Here is a 26,852-nt window from a genome sequence, read left to right as displayed (position 1 = left end):
GTGGCAGCCCTGGCCTGTGAGCTGACATCAGGCCACTGAACGACCATGTGCTTGGAGTCCAGGAAGGACAGGAGAGAGCAAGGGAGACCAAAAAAAATTTTTTGAAGAAATAATGGTCAAAGTTTTTCCAAATTTGATGAAAATCATAAACCCACAGAATCAAAATGCTCAATAAACCCAAAACAAAAGAAACACGGACAATGCCACACCATACACTTGATAATCACTTTGTCATTTTATTGCTATTTTTCAGCAATCTTAAAAGCAGCCGAAGAAAAAGGACACATAACAGAGGACCCCAGGTAAGAACGGCAGCCGACCTCTCACGGAAAACCACGCCAGCCAGAAGACGCAGGAGCATCTTTAAAGCACTGAAAGAGGCCGGGTGTGGTGGCTCACACCTGTAATCCTAGCACTCTGGGAGGTCCAGGCAGGTGGATCATTTGAGCTCAGGAGTTCGAGACCAGCCTGAGCAAGGGCGAGACCCTGTCTCTACTAAAAAAAAAAAAAAAAGTAGAAAGAAATTGGCTGGACAACTAAAAATATATATAAAAAATTAGCCGGGCATGGTGGCGCATGCCTGTAGTCCCAGCTACTCGGGAGGCTGAGGCAGTAGGATTGCTTGAGCCCAGGAGTTTGAGGTTGCTGTGAGCTAGGCTGACACCACGGCACTCACTCTAGCCCAGGCAACAGAGTGAGACTCTGTCTCAAAAATAAATAAATAAATAAACAAAAAATAAAGTACTGAAAGAAAAACTGTCATTCTAGAATTCCATAGCTTTCTATGTTGAGCCTAAGAATACTGAGTTATAGAAATGTCCCCTGTATTTCTGGAGATAAGATTTGATTTCAGAAGTCAAATAAGGCTTTACCTTAAAGAAAAAAATAAATGTGTTAGTTCAAAAGCTGCCTCCTCTCAGGAGGGCTGTCTTGCTGGTCAGTAGAAGCTGCACTTCAAAGAGACAGCTGTAAACTGGGCCTTTGGTTCTCACCTGTTTTGAAAGACAAGGCAGGCCTCCCTTAGAACCAAAGGTTGCCGGAGCTCACAGGTGGACCCCCGGAGATGAGAGCTAATCAGATAGATATGCTAATGCCCAAGCTGGGCCCAGACGGAACCATGCGGTTAAAGTAATTAACACAAAGCACAGCCCATGTTGACTTCTGGGATCATCTCTGTCTCCAAGAACACAATCACCGGAGCCAAGATGTCTCTGTTTGTTGCTAAAGTAATAGCCTTATCATAAAACTTAGAAGTTTGCCCCAAGATGATTTTATAACCCATTGTTCCCCTAGTTAGAGTTAGTTAAAGGATCTGTAGTAGCCTTTTAGGAGACTTTGACCCTAAAGCAAACTGCCTGCTAGTATGCAAATCCCGTTGCCCTTGGCAACGGGGAGCCTGTATGTACCCTATATAATACCTGTGTGGAGTTTCAGTCGGGGAGATATTTTATTCGGGTAAAATATTTCCATCCGGATACCCTCCTCTATCTATTTTCATAAACTTTTACTTTATAAACTATATCTTTGGCTCTGTGTATTATCATTGCCATTACTTTATCTTTTATTTCTGTTTCCTACTATATTTTTCATCCTTTGCGATGACCCCTGCCTGAGAGACCTGATTGGAAGAAAAAACCTCTTTGCGGGGAGCGTAGCTAACTCCCTGCAAACTGGCATAGTCAACTTAGAGACCACGATCGGAACAAAGAGAAAAGGACCTCTTTGCGGGGAGCGTAGCTAACTCCCCGCATTTCTAAACAATTTTCAAAATTGAATCTATTTCTGCAGGTACACAAGCTCATTAACATCAGACCAGCACTACAATCTCTTTAAAGGACAGTTGACATTTCTAAGCAAAAATGATGTTTTGTGAAATTTATAAGAGATACAGAAATAAGGCATATGACAACCACGGGACACAATCAGAAGTGAGAAGGGGACGTAGTACTATTTAAAAGTAGACTGTGATAAGTTTAAGATGTTGTAGTGGATTCAACGGTGGCCTCCGGAAAGATCTGTCCACATGCTCATCCCTAGAACCTGTGAGTGTTAACTTGTTTGGAAAAAAAGGTTTTTTGCGGATGTCATTAGACTAAGTATCTTGAGATGAGATGATCTTGGGTTATCAGGGTGGACCGTAAATCCCATGACAATTGCCCTAAAAGACACACAGAGAAAGGAGGAGGAAGCAGTGTGACCACGGAGGCAGGTACTCGAGGGATGCCGCCACAAGCACAGGGACGCTGGAGGCCACCAGAAGCCAGAGAGACGAGGCACAGCTCCCCCTGGAGCCCCAGATGCAGCTCTGCAAACACCTTAGTGTCAGACTCCTGGCCTCCAGAACTGTGAGAAAATTAATTTCTATTGTTTTAAATCGCTACGTTTGTGGCAATTTGTTACAACAACCACAGGACGCTGATGCAGATATGTGTTGTAAAGTCTAGAGCAACCACTAGGAAATCAAAACAAAGAAATACAGCTAGGAAGCCAATAATGGAAATAAAGTGAAATCATTAAAAAGTCCTCAATCCAGGCCGGGCGCGGTGGCTCACGCCTGTAATCTTAGCACTTTGGGAGGCCAAGACAGGAGGATCGCTCAAGGTCAGGAGTTCGAGACCAGCCTGAGCAAGAGAGAGACCCCGGTCTCTACTAAAAATAGAAAGAAATTATATGGACAGCTAAAAATATATATAGAAAAGTTAGCCGGGCATGGTGGCGCATGCCTGTAGTCCCAGCTACTCAGGAGGCTGAGGCAGGAAGATCACTTCAGCCCAGGAATTTGAGGTTGCTGTGAGCTAGGCTGACGCCACAGCACTCTAGCTTGGGCAACAGAGTGAGACTCTGTCAAAAAAAAAAAAAAAAAAAAAAGTCCTCAATCCAGAAGAAATAAGAAAAGAGAAAATATACACACAAAGCACAGGTGAGACAAATGTAAAACAAATAGCAAGATGGCATCAATAATTACATTATATTTAAATGGACCAGAGGTACCTAGAATAACCAAGTTTACAGAGACAGAAAGTAGAATCGTGGTTAGCAGGGGCTGCCGGGAGGGGACAGCAGAGAGTCAGGGTTTAATGGGTGCAGAGTTCCGTGTGGGTGGATGAAAAAGTTCTGGATATGGTGGTGGCCGCACAACAGTGTGAATGCACTTAATGCCATTGAACTGTGCATTTAAAATGGCTAAAATAGTAAATTTTATGTTATGTATATTTTATCACAAAAATGTAAATGGACTAAACCCTCCAATAAAAAGGCAGAGGTTTTCAGATTGTAGAAAAAGACATTTACTTTTCTTATAAGAAGAGGAAGAGACACCAAAGTGTTCTCTCTCTCTCTCTCCCTCTCTCTCTCGTGGGATTTTATTATAGCAGCCCACGCTGACTAACACAGATGCTCAAATGCTATTAGTCATTACGGAAATAAAATGAAAACCACAATAAGATGCCACTGTCCTCTCTAGAATGGCTAAAATGAAAAGACTGACAATGCCAAGTGTTGGCAAGCATGTGGAGCTACTGGAACTCGCATACATTGCTGGTGGGAATGCAAAATTGCACATTTTCTTTGGAAAACAATTTGGCTGTTTCTTATAAAGTAAAGCATACACTTACCATATGACCCAGCCATTTCAGTGCTACGTATTTACCCAAGAAAAATGAAAACATATGTCCACGCCAAGACTTGTACGTGAATGGCAATACTGCACACAAAACTAAAAACCGAAAAGCAGCCCAGACTTGCAAATGCACAAACAAGTGACTGTGCCACCACACAGCGGCGCCGTGCGCAGCGACAGACGGGAACAGCGCCGACGGCACCGACAGCATTACGCTAAGCGAAAAGAAACCAGGCACAAGGCAACAAGCTGCACAATACCATTTGTAAAAGGTTCTAGAAAAGGCGCAATGGTGGCAATAGGAAGCAGACCACTGGCTTCCGGGGCAGGTCCGGGGAAGGGGACTGGCTGCAGCAGGGGTGACAGGACATTCCATCTTAGTCGTTGCCGTGGTGGTTACATGACTGTATACCTCTGTCGAAACTCATCCAATTGTACACCTAAAATTGGGGAATTTTGCCCCTGGCAAAATTATTCCTTAATAAAGCTACACAAAATTAAATAACTTAAATTTTTAAAAAAATTGCTGTCAAACAGAATGAGTGAGGACTTGGAGCGGCCAGGCAGGGCCAGGCTGCAGCGGTGAGGCCCACGTGGCGGGGGGACAAAGAACCCAGGAAGCCGGGTGTGGACTTCAGGATCCTCAGGTGAAGCCAGGTGTGAAGAGGCGAGGCTGAGCCTGCGCCCACAGGCAGCGCAGGACAGAGGGTGAGGCCCGGGGGGAGCAGGGGGAAGGCCTGGCTCCAGGTCCGGGGAGGCCACGGCTGGTGTGGAGGAGGGGCACCTCAGGCAGCAGGGCAGCCAGGTGCAGACAGAGGGTGCGTCTGACAGGGCACACCTGGAACCCACGCAAAGGCTGCACTTTGCCCTGTGAGTCGGGAGGGCGGGGGAGGCAGACCCCTCAAGACCTCCGCACGCTCAGACACCAGCTCCGAGGGCGGGCCCAGGGCCACACCCCGGCTCGGGGTCTCACTCCCTGCAGGATGTCACCCCCGCTCCACCAGCTGGTCTGGCACAGATGACCTGCCCCCAGCCCCTGCTCCAAAGCCCCTCTCCAAAGCCACCGCCGTAACTGTGACACCCCAAACCTGGGGCTCTCTCCTCCACAGGGGCCCGAGGGGGCGAGCAGGGGAGCAGCCCGGGGAGGATCACAGCCCCGTCAGCCTCACCCCTCCCCACCTGCCTCATCCCTCCCCGCCTGCCTGCAGCAGCTGGTTCTCATCAGGTGTCAGCTCGGGGGCGGGCGCCGCCCCACCCTGGAAGCCAGCGCCAGAACACCCATACACCTGTGTTCAATTCTACAAGCTTCTCTTCTTTTCTTTTTTTTTGGCAAAACACGCAGAAAACATGGAGTCTCACTGGACAGAGTGGGGACCGTGGCTCCCTGGGGACAGACTAGAAACGACCTGGACCCACTAATCAACCACAAAGATTTCTTCTTTATGACTTTTGGGCAAAACTCACGATCGCAGCTGTAGGGGTTGGCCTGGGCCGTGGTTCCTTCGGCAAGTAACTGAATTCGCTTCTCTGAGGGCGGTGGGGCTTGGTTTCGGAGCCACGTGGGGGTCCTGCCTCTGCGTGGTGGCGTCGGGGCCCAGTGAGGGGCAGGCGGGCAGCTGGCCAGGGCCTGGGCCATCAGCCCTGACACCCGACGGCCTCCTGGGGGGGCTGCCGCCGCCCTGGCCCAGGGCCGAGGGGCTGCAGAGGAACCGCAACACGGGGCTGGGCTCGGATTGGCGCACATTTAACGGCCCTCCCCGGACGCCGGAAGCTCCCAGAATCCTCCCAGAAATACTTTTATTAAAATCAACTGAGCAAGGACAGATGTTGGCTCAAAGCGGATCCACACCTAGTGGGTTCAGAGATATTCAGACGATGGAACCAGGAGACACGGGCGGGAGGGAGGACGAGTCACAAACACAGGAACGCAGCGGGCCTGGGCTCCCCACGGCGGCCTCGGCCCTCCAGCCGGCAGGCCCCGAGCCTTGGCGGAGCAGCGAAGGTCAACTCGGGGTTCCGCGGGGCGTCCCGTCCATGTTGACTTTCAGCTTGTGCTTGCAAAACAGGCTGTAGAGCACGCGCAGTGTGCTCTTGGCGTCCTTGTTCACGATGTCTGCAGGCCAGAGGGGGCAGGCGGCGGGTCAGGTCCTGGCTTGTGGGGGACTGAGGGGTTCCTGGCATGTGGGACTTTCAGTGCTGGAACCAGGAGCGCCCCTGGCAAACCAGGACCAGTGCCCGACACGTGACCCTGCCTCCCCGCTCCCGTCCAGTCCCCCCGCCCCCCGTGCTGCCCCCGACACAGCAACTCCTCATGGCTGGACAGCCAGTCCTCAGAGAGCTCTGTCCCTACTCTCCCAGGACCTCCCCCACTAGGGCCACAGCCCCCTCCAAGGAAGCCCTGGGGAGCGCTCGTTACCCGCCCACCGGGCAAGAGGACTCCACCCCACACCCTGCGCCCCGTCCCGTGGCTCTCGAACGAGGCTGGCCACCCAGGGCCGGTCGCAGCAGTGGCGTCTGCCACACACTCACCTTCAGGGCTGACGGGGTAGCTGAGCAGGCCTTCGTCCTTCAGCAGCTCCAGGGCCAGGGTGACGTTGTGCAGCTACGATGACAAGGCCCCGTCAGATGTCAGCAAAAGGAGGCAGCCCCAGCCCAGGCCCTGGGCCCTAAGTGCCAGGCCCGTCCTGTTATCCATGGTGTCAACCCACGTTAGCCCAAGTTTCTGCCTGAGGTGTGAATCTCTGACCACAACCGCAATCCATGGTCATCCAGTGTCCCCTTGCAGCCCCCATGGACGGGGAGCTCACCCCCTCACACGAGGGCCCACACGTCATTGCTCAGCCACTCAAGGCCCTGCTCTAAGCACTCGTGCATCAAGTGACGCAAACAAACATGGCGGATGGCACCCAGAGGGGGCAGGGAAGGCTTCCTGGGGGAGGTAACACCTGGTGGGGAGTCCTGCCAGGTGAGGAGGCCCAGCCAGGGAAAGAAGAAAGCATCTGTGAGTAGCAGAACCCCACTCCACTCAGAAACAGCCGAGTTTCCCTGGGCAAAGCACAGTTAGGAAATCAAGGTTTGGAGCCGCCAGGAGCTCAGCGCAGCTCCCGAGACAGACAGTGCTGGGACCAGCCCACGCTGACGCAAAGTGGGCTGGGGACGGTCCTTTTGGTCTTTTGCATTACCCCCACCCCTGCCTGGGCTGGAGCCTCGGACACGGCCCCCCGCAGAGCCCACCTGGGGTTCAGACCTGGCTCGGTCACTGGGAGACTCAAGCACATCAATTCGACAAACCCCCGGTCCCTCCACTGGCGCACCTGCAAAGGGGGCTCACCACAGCGAGCCTTGCTCGGGCCACTGGTGGGACCCCTCCCCTCCCAGCCCGTCCAGGGGGTCCCCCCTTTTCATTCTAGGTTCTGCCTTGGGCCTCAGACAGAACCCAAGTGACCTCACCCTTCTGCTTCGGCAGCAGCCTGGTGTAGCAAAAGAGGGGGTGTGGGGTGAGGTGGGACACGCTCCTAATTTGCTGTGTGACCTCCGACAGGTCCTCCCTTCCGTGGTCTCAGCTATCCTCAGACCCACCGTGGGGCTGGACGTCACAGCCCGGTGGCCCGCCACGCCTGGTATGTTCCCTCCCATCTGCCCAGCCACGCCAGCTGCACTGTGCACTCAAACAGGCGGGGCACACCTCTGGGGACGCCCAGACCGCAATGGAGTCTCGTGAGCAGCCAGAGCTCCACCTGGAGATCCAGTCCCTGTGTCCCCAAGGCCTCCCCTAGGCTGCAACATTCTGGGAAACAAGGGCTGCAATTGTTTCTATGGTTCACGTCCCATCGCGAACACTGTCTGCAGGTTGCACAGACAGTGAGAGTCAGAGTGAGAAAGCCACACGGAGACCCCGGACCCAGCACTCTGCTTTCTGCCCCACAGCTCTGCCTTGGATGTACTGGGTGAGCCGGCATCGCCTGAAGCACCATCCCGCAGGCAGAGGGAAATGGGTACCTGTGGCCAAAAGGTTTGGGAAACTGTTGGGTCAAACAAAGTAATGTGGAAGCCCTTCACTGCAGGACTTCTCAGAGCCTTGAACATGTTAGTGGGTTTCATGAACCTTCAAGACTATGCATGTTTCCCCAAGCTGTTTGATCTTGGAACCAGTTTGTCACAGACCACCTCATGGGACCAGTGTTTTGGAAACACTTCATACATTCACTTATTTAAAAGATATTTATTAATCACATACTATGTGCTGGCCATGCAACAGGGAAACAGACCAGCTCCCTGCCCTCATGGAGCTTACGCTTGGGGACTTGCTGCTATCGATGCTAAAAATCATCGCATCTGCACTGTTTGTCATTCTCTTCCTCTACGAACCAAAGATCACGTCCCGGAAGAGCTGTCCCAGAGCTGTCTCACCACACTCTACCCAAAGTACCATTTTTCTTTCATGCACAGTTTGAGATGACAAAGGTAAAACTACCCTGTCCCACGGAGCCAAGAGAATGTCACGACCTTTGGGTTCAAATCCCCCTGGGGCAAAATAATTGAATGTGGAAGGAAGACAAAGATCCCGGTTCCTGGGGTTTGTTTCTGCAAAGCAAACGATCACCTCCACCCCCAATTTCCATTCCCAGAACAAATGACAACCTCACACAGACACCATGGACAAGGAAGGTCTGATAACGAGAAATCCAGTTTCAAGAGCCCACTCTGCCATGACAGCTCCGCAGGTATCCCCTGCCAGAAAGGGCTGTTTTCCACCCCTTTCAGCTAACGACCTCTTTAGCATTTTTATTCTACATTCCTGCAGCTGAGATTTCCTACAATATGCCGTGAAAACCCGTTCTTGGGGTCTGAGCTAAGGGCGGCTGCTTTCCCCCCCACATCTAATCTGGCTCACATTTGGAAGCAGGTTCTAAAATCGGTGGGTTCCACAAGCTGGCTGTGCGCAGAGAAGCCTGAAATTTTGTCCCCAGCTGGTAACTGGGGTTTGGATTGTGTGAATTATTAACAGAGGCCTTGCAGTCCAGGGGAGCCCCAACACCCAGGGAACAAAGACGGGAGCCCTGGTGCTGCTCTGGCGCTGGGTTCTGAGCCCCTTCCCTGCGGGTGGTCCTTCCCTGCCCTCCTCCTTGCTCACACTTGGACGTCCTGCCTTGTGGCCAGAGGCTCTGACGCAGTCTCAGTCTTGGCTTTGACCCTCCTGAGCTCTGGTCCCCTCCATCCCCTGAGGGCCTCGCCCAGGTAGAAAACAGGGAGCAAGCTCGGGCTTTGGAGACAGATGAGCCTGGGTACCAATCTGACCTCCACCGTACCCGGCCATGCGCTCTTGGCCAGATGCCTGTAGCTCCGAACTGTCTTCCCACGTGGAAATGAGCTCCTAGCTCAGAGGCCCAATGTGAGGATTCGTAGCAAGCTCACCTGCCATGCCTGTGGGAGATCACATCACCGGCCTGATTCTGCACCCCTCTCTGCACCGACACACTCTGCAGGGCCCCCCATGTCCTCACCATGGCCACAGGGCCTGCTGTGGTAGCAGCGTGCCACTCCCCAGTGTCGGCCTCTGCTGGGGTGTTCTGCAGGGCCAGCTGCTGGGCCCAGGAGGAGGATGAGGGGCGTGGGACACAGAGCCTAACCAGGCCAGGAGGCCTGGTCCCCACCCAGCCCTCAGACAAGCCACAGAGCCCAGCTGAGCCTCCATCAGCCAGACTCGGCCAACCTGCCGACCCGTGAGATAAATGACCACGGATTGGAGCCGCAAATGAACGCAGATTCAGACGGTTTGTTACGCAGCATCCGTGGCCATGGCCGATTGACACGATGCCTCTGAACGGTGCGAGCCCAGTAAGTGTTGACCTCTGCGCCTACCACGACGTCCAGGACCACGGACACCGTCTGCTCTGGCCCAACTTCCCAGCTCTTGGCAACCGAGTCAAGGGCACCCCTGCCGCCGGGAAGACAGAGGCCACACCCGCTAGAGTCCGGCAGCCCCGCCCTGGTGTGAGACTTGCCACTGAGATGCTGAGGGGGTCAGAGCTGAGCACCTGGGCAGGCAGGTGGGAGCAAAGCCCGGGACAGGCTGGGCTGAGGGAACAGCCTGGGTGGACACCAGAGATGGCAGGAGTCGAGGCTTTGGGGGCTGGCGGGGGCCGGGGGCCTGCAGCTGTGGCCTGGACAGGAGCAGGGGATGTGGCCAGGGAGGCGGGCAGGGCCCCATGCTGGGAAGCACTGGGAGGTCGGCTCTGCTGGAAGCAGCGGGGAGGCTGGGCTGGGGGAGTGCCCGGAGGGGCTCAGGGGAGGGGCTGGATGAAGGGCCCAGGTGGGGGGACTCTGGGGGGGAGCCCAGGGGAACCTAGCCTAGAACTGGGCCCCAGGCAGGCCCAGAGGCCTGATCCGGCACCAGGGATGCCCTGGGCTAGTGAAAGGGACAGAAAGAGCCCCAGCGGCTGGCCCGGGAGCAGCACCCAGCCCTGCCTGCTGCCCTCCTGCCCCTGCCACTGGGACCAGGCCTCCAGCATCACCTCCTGTGCAGGCAGGGCGGGGGACCAGGGACCACACGCCCCTCAGGGCTTCCTCCTTGATGGTCCCCTGGCTCTTTATCACCTATGTGGCCTGAATGGGGGCAGGGGTCATCAGCCCATTGCAGAGACAAGAAGCCTGAGGCACAGGCAGTGAGCTGGTGGTGCTGGGTGGACCAGAGATGAGACCCAGGCCTCTCTCCTGGCAGGGAGTGCTTGTTCCCTCTGCCAGGCCCGGGCGAGTGGCCGCCCGCTGTGGGCCTCCGTTTCCTCATTTGCAAAGCAGTGCCACCCCCTCGGGCAGGTCCACCAGCTGGAAAGGGCGTTCCCGGCAGGGGAACAGCCCATGCCAAAGCCCAGAGGTGGGAGGGAGTGGTGAGCTCAGGGCACGGGTGGCCCCTACGAGAGGGGCCTGGGTGGGGCTGCAGGGCAGAGGGCGGCGGGGCCGGGGGGGGCACAGAGGCTGCCAGGAAGAGGCAGTCAGGTCTGCGTTCCAGGGCTCACCCGGCCGCGTCCCCCTCAGCTTCGTGGTTCTCTCTGTCCCTCTTCCCGGGTCAGCCTCAGCCCTCCTGCCTGGACCAACGCCAGCCGCCAGCCTGCAGGGTCCACGTGGGAACTCCTGATTTCGGCCCCCACCCCCTGCAGCCAGCGTGAACCACAGCCGCCTCCGCGAGAGCTTCCTGTTCCTGTCCCCTCCGAGACTTTGCTGACGCTGCCCCTCCCCTCGGGGAGCTTCCTCACAGCTCTACAGACGAAACCCGAAGCGATCTCCCAGCCCAGCTCGGACACGAAGCCTCTCCTGACTCCTGGGATTACACCAGCCTCTCTCCTTCGGGTCCCCTTCTGACCCACGCACCATGGGCCAGCACGCTCCACTGTGGCCCTGGCAGTCCTCGCGTCACTGGGAGGGACTACGGTGGGTGTGCGCCGGGAGGGCCCTGAAAGCAGGAGCTGTGTCCAGTTATCTCTATGTCCCCGCAGCACAGGCCCTCGGGGAACGGGGACGTGGTACAAGGGTGGACGGATGGACGGACAGGTGGGTGGATGGATGGACGGACAGGTGGATGGATGGATGGATGGACAGGTGGATGGATGGATGGATGGATGGGGGGATGGATGGATGGGTGGGGGGATGGATGGATGGGTGGGGGGATGGATGAGTGGATGGGGGGATGGATGGATGGGTGGGGGGATGGATGGGTGGGGGGATGGATGGATGGATGGGGGGATGGATGGATGGATGGGGGGATGGATGGATGGATGGGGGGATGGATGGATGGATGGATGGGGGGATGGATGGATGGATGGGGGGATGGATGGATGGATGGATGGGGGATGGATGGATGGATGGATGGGGGGATGGATGGCTGGATGGGGGGATGGATGGATGGGGGGATGGGGGGATGGATGGATGGATGGATGGGTGGGGGGATGGATGGATGGGTGGGAGGATGGATGGATGGGTGGGGGGATGGATGGGTGGGGGGATGGATGGGTGGGTGGGGGGATGGATGGATGGATGGATGGGGGGATGGATGGATGGATGGGGGATGGATGGATGGGGGGATGGGGGATGGATGGATGGATGGGGGGATGGATGGATGGGTGGGGGGATGGATGGATGGGTGGGGAGATGGATGGGTGGGGGGATGGATGGGTGGGGGGATGGATGGGTGGATGGGGGGATGGATGGATGGATGGGGGGATGGATGGATGGATGGGGGGATGGATGGATGAGGGGATGGGGGATGGATGGATGGATGGATGGGGGGATGGATGGATGGATGGATGGAGGGATGGATGGATGGGTGGGGGGATGGATGGATGGGGGGATGGATGGATGGGTGGGGGGATGGATGGGTGGGGGGATGGATGGATGGGTGGGGGGATGGATGGATGGGTGGGGGGATGGATGGGTGGGGGGATGGATGGGTGGGGGGATGGATGGATGGGTGGAGGGATGGATGGGTGGGTGGGGGGATGGATGGATGGGTGGGGGGATGGATGGGTGGGGGGATGGATGGGTGGGGGGATGGATGGATGGGTGGGGGATGGATGGGTGGATGGGGGGATGGATGGATGGGTGGATAGGGGGATGGATGGATGGGTGGGGGGATGGATGGGTGGGGGATGGATGGATGGATGGGGGGATGGATGGGTGGGGGATGGATGGATGGGTGGGGGGATGGATGGGTGGGGGATGGATGGATGGGTGGGGGGATGGATGGGTGGGGGGATGGGGGGATGGACAGGCAGACATACAGACAACCCAACTTCCCTTCTACCCTTCACTCCACCTAGAAGTGAATACACAGACCGCTTGTGCCAGTTCTGTCATCTGTCCAGCCAGAGTAGACCATCAAGGACGATCTTTGGAAAACTTACCATTTCTGCAGGAGAGTTGGGAGTGAGGTAGAATTCCTTTAAGTGCAGAAAGAAGCCTTCCAGTTGTCCAATCAGCAGGAGTAAGATGACTCCATCTGCGAACTACAGAGGAAGGGACTGGAGGCTCTCACCTGGGACAGGCTGGATCCAGACAGGCTGTGTGGCCCTAAGGAAGCCACACAACCTCTCTGAGCCTCAGGTTCCTTTTTGAGAAATGGGGAAGACATTCCCAACCCCACAGTGTTGCTGTAAATAGTGGGTACCAAGCACTGTAGGCTGCCTGGTACATAGTACATACTCAATAAAAAGCCATTTCTAAACTCGCTGTGGAATAGCCTCGTATCATTTTTTAAACACCACACTGTTCCACGAGCTACAGAAACACAGGGGAAAACAGAGTTAAGTATAAAACTACCCCATCAGGAAAAGGCAGACAGCCTCATACCGGCGCCCTCTGGGCCGCCACGTTAATATTTCTGTCTGTTCCGTCTGTATGTTCGGAGATAAAGCTGTCGTCCCTGCCACCTGCGTGTCACATGCTAATATAATCCCACTGCATCTCTTCAAAGATACAAAACACAAGACGGATATCGGAGGAAACCAACATTCGAATTCCTTAATGGAATTTCCTCATATTAAATCTGTTCCAGTGTTATTAGTTTGGGCCTGAAATCTTTTCTGCTGATGTTCCTTGGTGATACAGTTGGAACACCAGAGGCTTCAATACCCTCTCTTATTGAATAGTCTCTAAATACCTTCGCACGCGCCGTTATCCTCCAAAAGCCATTATATTAGCAAGGGAGAGATAAAGATGAAACAGGTGGAATATAAACCTAAGAGACTGTCCTGTTTGCACGCACACACAAATGTCATAAAACTACAAACTATCGTTTATTGCATGCCGGGTAATATACTAAACACCACGTCATGTATCACTCACAATTCTATGAGATTGATATCCTTGTACCCATTTTATAAGAAGAGGAGCCTGAGGTTCAGAGAAGTCCAGTAACTTACCCAAGGTCACACAGCTAATGTGGAGGATGTGTCCTTGGAGGCCAACGGTCATAAGTGGAAAAGGCAGTATGGAAGCGTGGTCACCTGGCTTCAGAGTCTGGTATTTCTACCTTGCCACGTTGCCACCATATCACACACAAACTTCTGTGGCCATGATGTGAGGTGGGTATAAGCACGAACTCTGCCCCAGCTGCCTGGGTTCAAATCCAAGGTCCACCATTTATTCTGTGTGACCTTGGACAAGTTAATTAAACTCTCTGCACCTTAACATCCTCATCTATAAAATGGGGCAGCATCAGCTCCCACCGCATGGGTTGCTCGGAGGGTTCCATGAGTTCATGTGTGGAAAGCACTTTGCTCAGGGCATGGCACATAGTGGGGGCTTTACTGGCTGTAGCCACCAGGCATGGGAGCATGTCAGCCCAGCCCCTCCCTGGCCACTGCCCACCCAGAGCGTGTCTGAGGGGTTGGCAGCTCCAGCTGAGAGCTTCATAAACCATTTGGTCCAGCACGTGGCACAACCCAGGTGGCCTGACGCCCACAATGCCACGTCCAGGTGAGGCCACCAGGTCCAGCAGGCTCTATGACCACCCGGAAGTCCCTCGGCTGGCAGTGAGCTGCCCTGCTCCTGTCCCCTGCCCACGACCATGTCAAGGGAACACATGGGGCACGGCAGCCAGCTGCACAATGCTGACCCCTGAGGTCCTGCTGCTGCCCCGGGGACAGTTCGGTTTGACTCTGCCGCGGTGGGCTGAGCTCCTCGGGTGCACCTGAGAAACACGGAGCCCGCAGATGGCAGGGCTGTGCTGTCACCCCCTCCTGGCACGCCGCACAAACTAATCAGCACTGTTTGACCAAACACAGCACACAGGAGGGCTCGTGTGCTTTCAGCCTTGGTATCTGACAGGCTAAGATTAATTATGAAAAACAGTAACAGCTGAAATGACTCTAGTTTTGTAAAGTGCTCCCATGGTCCCTGCCACACAGGGTCCCCACGGTGTCCCTGGGGGGCAATGCTGCCTGCCAGCCACACCCCCGTCAGGGAGGAGGAGTTCAAGGCTCCAGGAGGTGACACACCCCCAGACTACACAGCGGGGTCCCTCTTTCCTCCCTGCACCGGGAGGTACTTCCTTGCCTGGGGACCCCACAGCTGAGTCCCTACCTGAGTGTCCAGATTCTGCACGGACAGGCCCAGGGAGTCCAGCTTCTGGTTGACAAAGCTCACGATGGCCTAGCCAAGGAAGAACAAGGGCGCCAGGCCCGGGTCTCGGGTTTGGGACCTTCCCGCCTGGGGTGACAGAAAGCACCCCCCACCGCACGTGCTGCACAGCAGGTGTGGAGCGAGGGCCATTCCCTCCCACGGGAGGCGGCCAGAACCGCCCGGAGCTGTGATGTCCCCTACCTGTTTCACTGCGTTCACCTTCTCCGGAGCCAGCTTAAACAATTCATCAAAGACGTCCTCTGCAGACACAGATCCGATAAACACCTCATTACGACACTATTATCTTGCAGACACAGATCCGATAAACACCTCATTACGACACTATTATCTTTGTGCCAAACAGGGAATTTTTTTTTCACAAAAGTTTCTCAGTATAACCAGTCCGAGGGGAGCTGTGGTTTTAGATCACGGTTCTTGAATGAAACGGGCCTGGATGTGAGTGGCTCCCTGGCTGTGTGGCCCCGGGGGAATGGCCTCCCCTCTCTGTGCCTCAGTTTCCTCATCCATAGAGTATGGTTGGCAGTACAGATCAAAGGTGATAGCCGATGACACGCATACTCGGCATGGTGCCTGGGCATGCAGTGGGACTCTGGTCGATGTTGGTGCCTTCCGCAGCGGATCCCTGTCACTGTGCTCGCCTGGCCGCACCCCCTCGGGGCGCTGGCCCTCCCCTCCCAGGGCCCCTCAGGTGCTGCCATGGGCGGCTGGCCAGGGCTTGACTGGGGCTGACGCGGGTCCAGCCTCCTCCCTGGTTCTCCACTGGCAGAGAGAGGAGGGCAACCCCCACGAGTCCCTGCCGCGTGCCAAAGGCCAGCTCCTTCAGCCACTGAGTCCTCCCTCAACGCCTGGGAACGGCGGCCCAGGCCCCGGGGCCAGCCTCAGGTGCCCTTTGGCGCACAAGCTGGGTTCCTGCCATTTGCAGCTAACACCCTTCCCATGGGGACACTGGCCCCCGGGCACTGAATACCCAGACTGGGCCACGTTTACTGCGGCTTCTGCCACTCGGCAGCTGTGTGACTCTGAGCAAGTCACATCCTGTATCTGTGCCTCAGTTCCCTCGTTTGTGAAGGGGGAAGTCTCAGGTGAAGATAGCCTCATCGCGTTAAAATGCCTCAGAACCCAGCAAACACCGTGGAAACACCCGTGGTCCCTTCCAGACCTCTTGGTCTGTGTTCAGGGAAACGGTGTCACCGAATGAGCCAGGCAGTGAGAGGCAGAAGCCCGGTCAGAAGACGCCCTGCTCTGTGTCCCTGCCCCACCGGGTGACACCGTCTGCATGCTGCTGTCTGCCCCAAACACTGCTCCCTGGGCAACCCCCACATCATGCCGCCCCTCCCCCCACATACACAGACCCGCCCCGCCCCCTCCCCCATTCAGCCTCCCCAGCCCCCACTCTCAGAAGGTCATTATTTCTACCTCTGCGGGGGACGTGTTCCTCAGAGCCCCCCGCCATGGTCTGGGCCCAAGTGGGAGGGTGCAGGGAGGGAAATGGTGGTGGGTGGGTGGGGGTGGGGGGCTGGATGGAAGGACAACGGATTAACGGACAGGGGGCTGAACTGGCCGGGCCACCTGACCAAGGAATGGACGAATGAAAGAAACAGCAGCCGATCAACTGATTGGCCAACGGCTCTGGCGCAAGCGCAGAAGCCACGTTACTGCCCACTCGCTCCGGGGCATTCCCTGCGCGATGAACACATTCACGAATTACCTCCTTCAACCCTCACCGCCTGTTTAAGCGGTGGGTGCCATAATTAACCCATTTTACAGATGAGGAAACTGAAGCACAGACAGGTGAAGACACTTGCCCTAATGAGTGCAGGAATTTGTGTTGGGACCCCCCAGGCCACCCGGCTGCAGAGGCCACACCCTCAGCGGACGCCACCAGGACTGCCCACAGGGACAGCACCGTGAGGAGGAGCCAGCCCCAGGGACAGACAGACAGACGGAAGCAGGGACAGATGCGTAGCAGTAAGGCTTGAGGTGCAAGTAGCAGCCCACGAGGGAGGTGAGAGGACACCCGTCATTCTGTGTCCGCGTTAACACGCGTCGGGCAGGAGAGGTCTCCTTAAGTGACAGAAGCACTCACTTGAAGGCTGGTCCTTGTCTGTGCTAAAGGGGACATTGCAGAGGGGAAAAAAGCAAATAAATGGTTAAAAAAAATCAGCAGACCTGTAATTTCTTACTACAAGCCTCGGTGCTGGCGAGGGTGCGGAGATACTGGGGTGCCCGGGGTTTCCCTGGCAGCTCGGGGGGAGGGGTGCAAAAAGAGGTCCACACCCTCGCCTGAGGCTTCCACACCTAGAACGTTTGGATTTCGCTGTTTTTGTGCTGCTGTTTCATTCTGAGGAGGGTGTGTCACTCAGTGACGTGCACGAATGGTCAGTGTGCAGCTTGTGCATCTGTACCGTACCCACAGCTGTGCGACATTATGATTCACTGGGCAGAACCTGCATCCCAAACCCAGGGGTTCCTACCCCAGAAAATTCGGCAGGGTGGCTCTGAGGGGGTCAGGCAGAGACGGGGCAGGGTGGCAGCTGTGGGACAGAAGGCTCCCGCGTGCTACCGCAGGACTGAGGGCTCAGCGTGGACCCCCAGGGGCTGAGAGGAGGCCGCAGAGTGGGGGGGGCCTTCCCACGGAGGTCAGGCAGACCTGCCCCGCCTGCTGCCTGCGCCCATCCCGCAACGCCCAGCGCAGCCCCAGCCGTGGACCTCGTCCCCCCTCACCTGCTCTCAGTGAGTTGTTCCAGCAACTTCTCCGACTTCAGACCACTCTTGGTGCTCTAAGAAAGAACAGAGGGGAAGAAACTGCGTCATCCCAGGAAACTCTGGGACCCAAAGCAGCCCAGAGGGACCAGTTTGCTCTTCCTCACCCCCGCCCTGGTGGGCGGCCTCCCGGGTGGCCCTCAGCCCTGTGGCCAGGCTCAGCCGTCCCTCCCCGGGAGCCTGGAGCCCATGAGGGCGGGGAGCGCGGCCGCCTCATGGTGGGAGGGGCAGTGCCAATGAGCACAGCTGATATGAGTGAGCGAGTGAGCGAGGGAATGGATGAAATCACCTCTGAGGCACCTGAGAAGTACACGCCGGGCCACAAAGCTGCTCAGTACAGAATTGTGATCAGTGGCTTTGAAAGCAGTAGAGATGCCTTTGGGTTTCGCTGGACGTGGCTTATTCTGTTGGGGCAGGTCAAAGGCAGCCCTGGGACCCAGAGGCTGGGGGAGCAGAGCTGGGAAGCAGGAACAGGTGGGTCTCCTGCTGTGGGCTCAGCGTCTGCCCAGACAGGGCACCTAGGCTCCCGGGCATTAACCACAGCACAGCAGTGCACAGGCTCGAGAGCGTCCAGGGCGGAGAAATCGCAGAAGGCCCCTGAGAGAGGACGGGCCACCAGCACAGCCGTCAGCGCTCTAGCGCGAGGACAGTGCTTCGGACTCAGTGGTGTGAAGGCTCCCGAATGGCCACAAACAGATGGCCCCGTGTGGCCCTCGTGCCACGGCTTGCCACCAGCCTCTGCCCAGGCAGATGCCATCTGCTGAGGCCAGGGGGCAGCTGGGCCTCTGCAGCCCGACCCCAGCTACAGCCAGCACCCCACGGCCGTCCCAGTGGGACCTGCCATGTCTCACGGCTCCCTGAAGCTCACCCGGGTCGGCCCCTGCCCCAGGCAGCACCCCCACCACAGGGGGCAGCAGTGTGGCCCCAAGATGCTGGGCCGCGCCATGCATATACCGGGGGTGGCATTACCTCGATGGTGATGACCTCCACCTGGACGCCGGTCGGGAGCGGCAGGTTGGGCTGGAAGCGCTTGGCCAGGGCCACCAGAAGGTGCAGGGTGGCCAGTAGGTCCTTGTTGAAGATGGCTGGGAGGGGACAGGAGCGCCGGTCAGAGCCGAGGGGGCCAACACCGGCAGCCGCGTGGGGGCTCTGCATCTTGAGAACAGCCCCCCGCAGCCCGGGCTCTGCGCCCAGCCTTCTGGAGAGCAGCCACCTGGAGGTGCGTGTTCAGAGCCCTAAAAATAACCACCCTTCGCCTGGGTCACCCCACTTCTGCGAAAACAGCCCAGGGGTACAACCCGCCTTGCGGATGGGGCTTTAGACACGAGCACACCCAGGGCGGCGCCGTTTACGGTGGGAGTCCGAGGGTGGGGCGCTGGGTGAAGCCTCCTTAGATGTGAGCTGAACGGACGGAACTCAGGGCCAACACTAGAACGCCGGTTCCTGAGTGTGAGGCTTTAACCGTGGATGCAGGGCCCGGAGGCCCGGGTTAACCGGCTCTGTTACACCAGCACCGCCCGCCTTGAAGTAGCCACTTAGCTCCTTCCAGCCCAGTTCCCCCACCTGGCACACGGGGTGTGAACCGGAGGGAAGGAAGTCTGTGCCAAACTGCTAACGGGGCGGACAGGGGCCGGCGAGGTGCTTTGCACACTCTCAGTTTTGTCCCAGCAGGCACTGCGGGTACCATTTGCATAGAATGGTGAAAGGGGACGGTTAGCACCCATCTGACCGGGCTGGCGGGCGTGTCCTGGTACTTGGAACTCAGGAGAGGCTATCACCTGGGCAAGGCTGTCTCCCGGGGCTGCGGTGAGACCCTCAGGGTACAGACTGCTGGGCCGTCGGCTCCTCAACCAGATGCCTGGCCTCCCCTGCTCTTGGCTGCCAGAAGCTTCTCCTTCCTCCCGGCCCCCAGGGTGTGCCCCCGCCCGGGTGGAGGATGGTTGCCTTCTGGGCAGGTGAGGAGCCGAGGAGCAGAAGGACCCCAGCTGCCCGACCTTCCCGGGTGCCCGGCTGGCGCCCCACGTACTGTCCACGCTCCACTTGGCCTGCGGCTCCTGCAGCTGCAGACTCCGGTTCACGGCCTCCAGGACCACCTCGAGCTTGTGCCTCTGGCTGGCGGCGGTCAAGGCGATGTCCTGTGCTTCCAGCTTGAGCGCTGCCAGCTTCTCTGTGGGTGGGAGACGGCGTTGAGGGCCCCAGGGCAGGGTGGCACAGCAGGGCACCTCAGGGACCCTCCAGGAGGCTGAGCTCGGCCAGTGCTTCAGGCAGCAAGAGCCTGGGAGCGCATTCCTGGCACTGGGCCCTGGCCACCCCCACAGCAGCAAGCAGATGTGTCCACCCTCTCCAGGAACACCCCCATCCACACACAAAACAGGACTGATGGGCACACAGGCCGTGTGACATGAGCAAGCCACAGCCCTCTGAGCTGGCTGAGCCGGCCCAGCTCCCCTGGACCCCCCCGCGCCCAACCCGTGGCCTTCTGCACAGCCGTGTGCACTCATCTCTGCAGGGAGTGGGGCTCAGTGGGTAAGGCCCACATTCCTGGGCTCGTACCCTAACTCCTCCGCTTTCTTGGCTGTGGGACCTTGTACAAGTTACTAGGCCTTTCTGAGCCTCAGTTTCCTCATCGTGAAATGGGCTTAGTGACAGTGCAGTGCTGTCCTGAGGATGAACTGCACCTGCTACCTGGGAACAGCCCGGGGAGCGTCAGCCAGGCTGGCAGCATCGCCAGGCAACACGGCCAAGCCTGGCCCAGGCCGGGCACCGAGGACGCAGAGCTGGGCCCGTCCCTGCCCTCCAGGGCCATAGCTCTGTGCAGGAGACACTCACATAGATGAAACCTGACCACACAACGGCAAAGGGAGAAGGTGACTCCGGGGCTGTGGGGAAGACCGGCCAGGGGCCAGGAGGTGGCCCTGAGAGTGAACGGGCCCTTCAAAGCACGCTGGAGCTTACAGGACTGAGGCAGGAGCACCCCAGGCAGGAGCCCAGCCCTGCCCCCGCTTCCTCTCCAGCAGCCCAGGGCAGCCTGAGGGCAGGGACGGGGGTTACTTTATCTCCCGGAGCCTAGAAACGGCGGGCACTCAATGAACGACAGGCAGTGTGGGGGGGAGGCCCATCTAGAAAGTGAGACAGGTGACCCTGAACCCGGCCGTTGTGAAGCCTGGAGGGGTCAGGCTGGGGCAACGGGGCGGGGCAGCCCCCGAGCACCCACTTACGGAACAGGTGGTGCAGGATGAGCCCGTCGAACATGTCCTCCTCCAGGCTGCGGACCACGATGTGCTCGGGGAGGAGAGTGGCGTTGATCCACTCCATCAGCACCTGCAGGCCCCAAGAGACAGCTGACTGGGGTGGGGGGGCGCACTTCTCACCTGGCCCACACCTGGCTTGGCTCTGTCCTCGCCTGGAACACTCCTCCCGCCTGCCAACTCCTACTCATCCTTCAAGGCCTGGCCAAACTTCACCTCCTCTGAGAAACCCTCCCTGATCTGCCAAGCTGAGTTGGGGCCTAATCTGGGCTCCTGCAGAACCCCTGCTTCTCTCCGTCACAAGCCTGAGCTCTGTCATTACGACATGTGAAAGTGGGGTGCTACTGAACAAAGACCTACAAATTTGGAAGTGGCAGAAAGACTTGGAAATGGACGCTTGATGGAAAAGCCTAGATTGCCTTGCAGGGGTGGCTGGTAGAAATATGGATGACCAGGGTGCTCCTGGCAGCTCTCAGGAGGAAGTGCGGGCATGTTACCAGAGCACAGAGGACGGAGGTGGGACGGAGTGATGCGCCCACAGGCCAGGGAGCCCGGGTTTGGCAGCCCCCAGAGCTGGGAGAGGCACAGGATGGGTTCTTCCTCCAGTCCCCAGTGGAACCGAACCTGCCAACGCCTGGCTGAGGACCTCTGGCCTCCAGGACGGTGAGGCCATATGTTTCTGTTGGCCTAATCCACCCAGCGTGTGGCCGTTTGTGGCGGCAGCCCTAGAATGCTCACGTGGGGCTGCTGGCACCCCGCCCCACACCCAGGTGTTGCCACTGTGGTGCCCCCGGCCCGCTCCCCCTGCAGCTCTGGCGGGGCTGTCCCCACCCCGCTGGGGCTCAACAGGCCAGAGTCCTGGGGATTAAGGCCCGCCCCCCTCCCCCCCCCCCCCGCCGCTGCTGTCAGCAGGTGGTGTGCAAATACCCCAGCTCCTTGCCCTCGGGCAGGGGTCCCCAGCAGGCCACAACCAGTGCAGTCACCCCCCTGTGCCAGCCCCTTCCCTCCCTTGTCTCCTGGGATCACCTCCCGGCTCAGCTACTAACACTCGAACCCTCATCTCAGGATCAGCCTGGGAGGAACCCAAGCAAAGGTGGTGAATCAGCACCCAAAGGTTTCCCAAGAGGCACCATCCCAAGAGGTGGTTCTTCCCTGTGTCCCCAGTGCGCAGCCAGGCGTGCTTGCCAAGGGTGGAGACGGGGATGGAAGGAGTGAGGATTGGGAGGGAGAATGGAAAATGGCCCACAAACCCTCTGGGTATTGAAGATGGTGTAGGCCAAGAGGCCTCCCTGGAGGAGGCAACAGAGAGGCCACATGGAGACTGCAGAAGTAGGGCTTAGGGAAAGAGGCCCCAAGCCCGCCTGTGCCCTGCTGGCCCAGTGGCCACAGCAGCAGACCCATGACCGAGGAGAGAACTGAGCGCTGGGCAGCTCAGGCCACCACTGCCCTGTCACCATGGCAATTGGGCAGGCAAAGGGGCTGACAGCCTGGGTCAAACCCCAGGTCTGTCCCTAGGCAGCCGTGGGCCTGCACAGGACAGATCACCTCTCTAGCCTCGCAGTCCCCTCCCAGGAACACAGATCCCCTCAGGTCCATGATGCTGCCGGGATGGTGCATGAAGGCACACAGTCAGTGCTCAATAAACGCTCGTTCATGCAGCCATTCAACAGGCCTCCCGGGACCTGCGGGGGTCACACCCGCCAGCCTGCGGTCGGGGTGGGGGTGGCCTGCCGTCCCTGCCCGGCGGAGGCAGGTGGCCGGTCACGAAGCCGTCTCCAGGGGAGCCGGGGCTGCTGAGGGCGGCCGTACCTTCTGCAGTTCTTCAAATTTGGGGTCCTTCCGGGAAGTGGGCGGCAGGTATTTCTTCTTTCCTCCTGGAAGCAGAGTGGGCATGTGGGGACCCTACAGGGCGCTCGGCAGCTCTCCCTGTAGGTCACCCACAGGGTCAGCCCCGCCCCACGGGGAGCTAGGTCCTGCGTCTTCAGCCCGAACGCCTGTCCCTCGCTGCCCGAGTGAGCGCCGGCTCAGCCCCACGCACTGCGATGCTGGCATTTTGGGACGTGCTTACACTCAGAAATTATTTCTTGATTCTCTGAAATGCAAACTTAACTGGGTGTCATGTATTTTATCTGGCAGCCCTGCCCACTTACGTAAAATGAAACCAGGGGTCAGAAAGGCCACCGACATGCCCGGGCCCACCAGGCTGTGAGGGACTGAGGCGGGACCTGACCCAAGCCCGCCTGCCCCGCGTGGGTGAGACCCGGCTCGCCCCCTGAGGCCCAGCAGCTCCCCTTCCCCGAGGCCTTGGTCAGGAGCTTCCCGCATGCTGGACTCACAGAACCCATAAAATGTCAGGGCCGAGAGGGACCTCCGAGATCAGTTAGTCCCCTGGGGGAAACTGAGTCAGCAGTGGGGACTGCCTGGCCTAAGTTGACAAAAAGGCATCGCCTCTCAGGTGTCCCAGGTGGGGGCTTTTCCTAGACTTTCTGAAAACCTTTGAGGATTCCCCAGCCCCGTGTCTTTTGACAAGAGAGAAGGCAAGAGAGTCGCGTGCTAACGTGCCTCAGGGGACAGGCTCTCAACACACACCTGGGGGAGTGCGGAGGGGCAAAGGAATCAGTGAGTACAGGGACGGATGTGGCGCCACCCCCTTCCCGGAGCAGACTTCTTGCCACTCGGAATTACCCCATGCCCGGCTTTGCTTGCCAGAACTACGGGGATCTCTAAGTCAACTGCAGAACAAAAAATAAGTTTTTTTCAAGTAACTAAGTCCTGCCACTCTAACTCCGCACTGTCCCCAGCATGCTTTCCAGTCTCGAACGGTTTGCAAACACCACGAGACAGTGGGGACGTCAGCTGGGAGACTCTGGACGAAGCCCGGCCCCCCTGGGGTCTCACCACGCTCTGGGGCCCTCTTGGCGCGGGGATTCCTGCTCCACAACGCCGACTTTAAAGGGCGGAATTCGCAGGATCTGAGACAGTTGCATTCTGCTCTTTTCCCTCAAACACTTCACACGTGCTCTTCGTCATCACGTGTATGCTCTAGCAGTCACAGAAACCCTAGTGCGTCCACCTAAAGCCCGTCCCGCGGGCACCTGCGGGCCACGCCCTGGTGTGCTGTTGTTTGTCCCTTTTAGAGCACACAGCGATGGTGACAGCTCTGCGTACCTGCTGCGTCCTCCTTTTGAACCCTCTCCTAGGAGGGAGATTTGAGGGCAGTGGTCTCAAGGTCCCCAAAGGGCTCAAAAGGGTGACCCACCCCACCGAATTGCTCTGACCCCAACCCCCCACCCCTGCTGGTCAGAGCCCTACTCGTGAGGGGGGAGCAGACCAGTGGCCCCACGTCCCGAGAGGCATCAGATCCTGCGTGGGGGGCGTGGAACCTGCATGCTAGGGCCGTCCTTGGGTTGAGAATGCAGCTGCAATACTAACAGGGTCGCCTGTTACTCTGGCTTGTTACTCCCCATGCCTCAGTTTCCTCGTCTGTAAACAGGAGGCCATGATGCCCACCCACAGGAATACGTAAGTGCTTAGCGCGGAGCCAGCACAGGGCAGGCTCACAGCACGCTCAGCAGTAGCCTGGAGGTGTGAGGCTACAAGGGGTGACCCCGCAGACGGCTGCAGGAGCAGGCAGTGGGGCGAGCATAGCGCGGAAGGCAGAGGCAGGGGGAGCAGGACGGGGGTGACACCTCGGAAAGCAGGGCACGTTCCCGGGCACAGCCAGGCTCGCTCGGGCCGTGCAGACCCTCACCCTCCGCCCCGGCCCTCAGACCCGCGCGGCGCAGCACCTTGCGGGAGCTCCTCCTCCACTGGCAGGTCCACCGCCTTAGGGAGCTGCAGCAGGTTGTAGACGGCCTCCGGCTCCATCGCCTCCCACGCCTGCCCTGGAGGACACGGAGACAGAGAAGCCGCAACCTCACTCGGTGCTCGTCGTCTCCTCTAAACAGGAGGCTCGGAACAGGGTGGGAGCTCGACTCCGTGGACAAGTCACTGCACAGCCCCGGGCCGGGGGCAGGGCCCTGCGAGAAGGGGCCTGGGGCCAGACCTCACTGGCCGGGGGCACAGCCCCAGGCAGGGCTTGGCGGGGACATGGTCCTCCCTTGGCCAGGGACAGAGCAGCACTGCACAGGGGCCCCCACGCCTGAGGTCAGGACAGAGAGGGGGTGCGGCCCGCTCCTCAGAGCTTGACGGGTAGGGCTCAAGGGGGACTCCAGGCTGGCCTGCAGGGGCTGGCTGAGGTGAACACAAGGACGGATGACATCATGACATCCCCCAGACCCTGAGCAGAAACCGGCCGTCCCCTCTGGGCCTGGGAGCCCAAGACAGACCAGCACAGAGCAGGCTCGGCCAGCCTCTGAGTGCGTGAACCAGGGGAGGGCGTGCCAATGCCACCAGACATGTCCCCACTCCACGCAGACGTGGCTCCTCGGGGTGGCTGGCCCCCAATCCTGAGTGAGGGTCTCTACAGTGGGGCTGTCGTCCCAACTCTGGCTGTGCCGGAAGGGCCAGCGCGTACAGAGGGTGCCCTCACCACCTCGTCGTGGTCATGATGGGCTGAGGCCCACTGGGACGGGGCAGACGCACAGGCCAGCCCAGCCCCCTTCCTGTTCCCGTGGCCGCTTCCTGTCCTGCGAAGGCTTCGCGGCTCGGCGGGCGGGTTTTGCCCTCCCCCGCTCTCTCCAGCCCCCGGAGCTCCCAGCATTCACAAACTCACCCACAACAGGTGGGGAGGCCACGGCAGAAGTTGGTGGTCAAAGCAGGGAGATGGGGGAGCCGTGCGAGATGGGGGCATTCGCAGGGCCAGAGCCACCCCCGTCAGACCGGCAGCCAGTCTGGGGGAGGACAGGGGTTCCAGGATGCCCTTAAGCATGGACGGGGAGGACACAGCCACCGAACTGACTCCCAGCCCTCAATCCCCAAGCCTCCTGCTGGACACGAGGACTCCGGAATGAGGGCCAGGGCCAGAGAAGAGGAAAGAGCCCCGCCTGGGTTTAGCAGGCCTGGGTTCCAGCCTGGCTCCTCCTCACTCTGGCTGTGTGACTTTGGGCAAACTCCCTGCCCTCTCTGGTCCTGACATACCTTTACAAGGAGGGCCTGGACTCGATGCTGGCCAAAGGCAGCCGAGCGGACACAGACTGGGGAGTTACCCCTAGGGACTCCCAGCTCTGGGCAAGTCCCCTCCCTGCCCCAGGGCCTCAGTTTCTGCAGCTGACGAAAGAGGACTGGCCTTTCTCCCCCCAGCACAGCTGACACTCAGAGGAGGCTGTGGGATGGAAGCGGAACTGTTCACGGGCCACCACGAGATCTACCGCGGGGTCCTTGTGCCTGTGGGGACCTCGACACCTCCTCCATAAAGTGGGGAGGGAGGACCGAGCAGCCTATACGCGTCGTGGCGAGAGGGGCCCTGGGGTCTCAGGGTCCCACTTTCACCAACTCCCTCCCTGTGCGGCCTCAGCGGAGACTCTGGGCTCATGTCCACATGGCTCCCGGGACCCTCCCTCTGTGACCCCTGGCACCCAAGCGTGGTGGACAGGCAGAACCTCCCAGCAGGTGCAGACTCACCTGGGCCCAGGTACCAGGAGGACTCGCCTGGCTGCTTTCTCCACGCAAGGAAACAGAGGCCTCCGGAGCCCGGTGGTGGTCCCTGGGCTCTGAATGAAAGCGGGTTCCGGGTTCCCTCCCCGCCTGGGGCCGGGGCAGGCCAGGAGGCAGGGGCTCACTTCCTCCAGGCCTGCTCAGCCCTGCAGGCAGCTTCCTCCTCTCTGTGCAGCAGGGCCGGGGAGGATGCCACGGTGCCACAGACCTACCGGAAAGCTCTGCCCGGAGCCCCAGCCACCGCCGCGCCTCCTGGCCACCCCAGCGGTCCCACAGGCAACTCAAACTTAATATTTCTTATTTCTCTCCCTCCCCCATCTTCCCCCAAATAAGCCAGTTCCTCCCCAGCCTCCCTCTCGCCAAACGGCAGCTACTTGTGCCAGAGCCTGGGGATGAGCCGCCGCGTCCCAGCCACCAGCACAGCAGCAGCTCCGCCCACACGTTCCCCAAGCAGCGCATCCTCCCACCTGAAACCCTGGCGGCCCCTTTCC

General features: G+C 58.6%; 1 protein-coding gene across 1 annotated transcript; it reads right to left on the bottom strand.

Moving 5' to 3' along the window:
* Positions 1-5,440: 5,440 nt before the first annotated feature.
* On the bottom strand, positions 5,441-26,371 carry PARVG (parvin gamma). The gene is made up of 13 exons (XM_069490604.1): positions 26,329-26,371; positions 24,555-24,650; positions 22,576-22,640; positions 20,737-20,839; positions 19,545-19,685; positions 18,488-18,603; positions 17,480-17,535; positions 16,842-16,864; positions 14,936-14,994; positions 14,696-14,764; positions 12,517-12,618; positions 6,149-6,221; positions 5,441-5,732 (listed from the first exon to the last, which is right to left on the bottom strand). Exons 2-13 carry the CDS (start codon positions 24,631-24,633, stop codon positions 5,623-5,625), a joined length of 996 nt encoding a protein of 331 aa, XP_069346705.1. The 5' UTR covers positions 24,634-24,650; positions 26,329-26,371; the 3' UTR covers positions 5,441-5,622.
* Between the last annotated feature and the right edge of the window lie 481 nt (positions 26,372-26,852).

The sequence above is a fragment of the Eulemur rufifrons genome, chromosome 16 (assembly GCF_041146395.1).
Source record: "Eulemur rufifrons isolate Redbay chromosome 16, OSU_ERuf_1, whole genome shotgun sequence".
NCBI lineage: Eukaryota > Metazoa > Chordata > Mammalia > Primates > Lemuridae > Eulemur > Eulemur rufifrons.
Note: the sequence above shows the minus strand (reverse complement) of the source record. Positions and strands in the feature narration are given on the sequence as shown.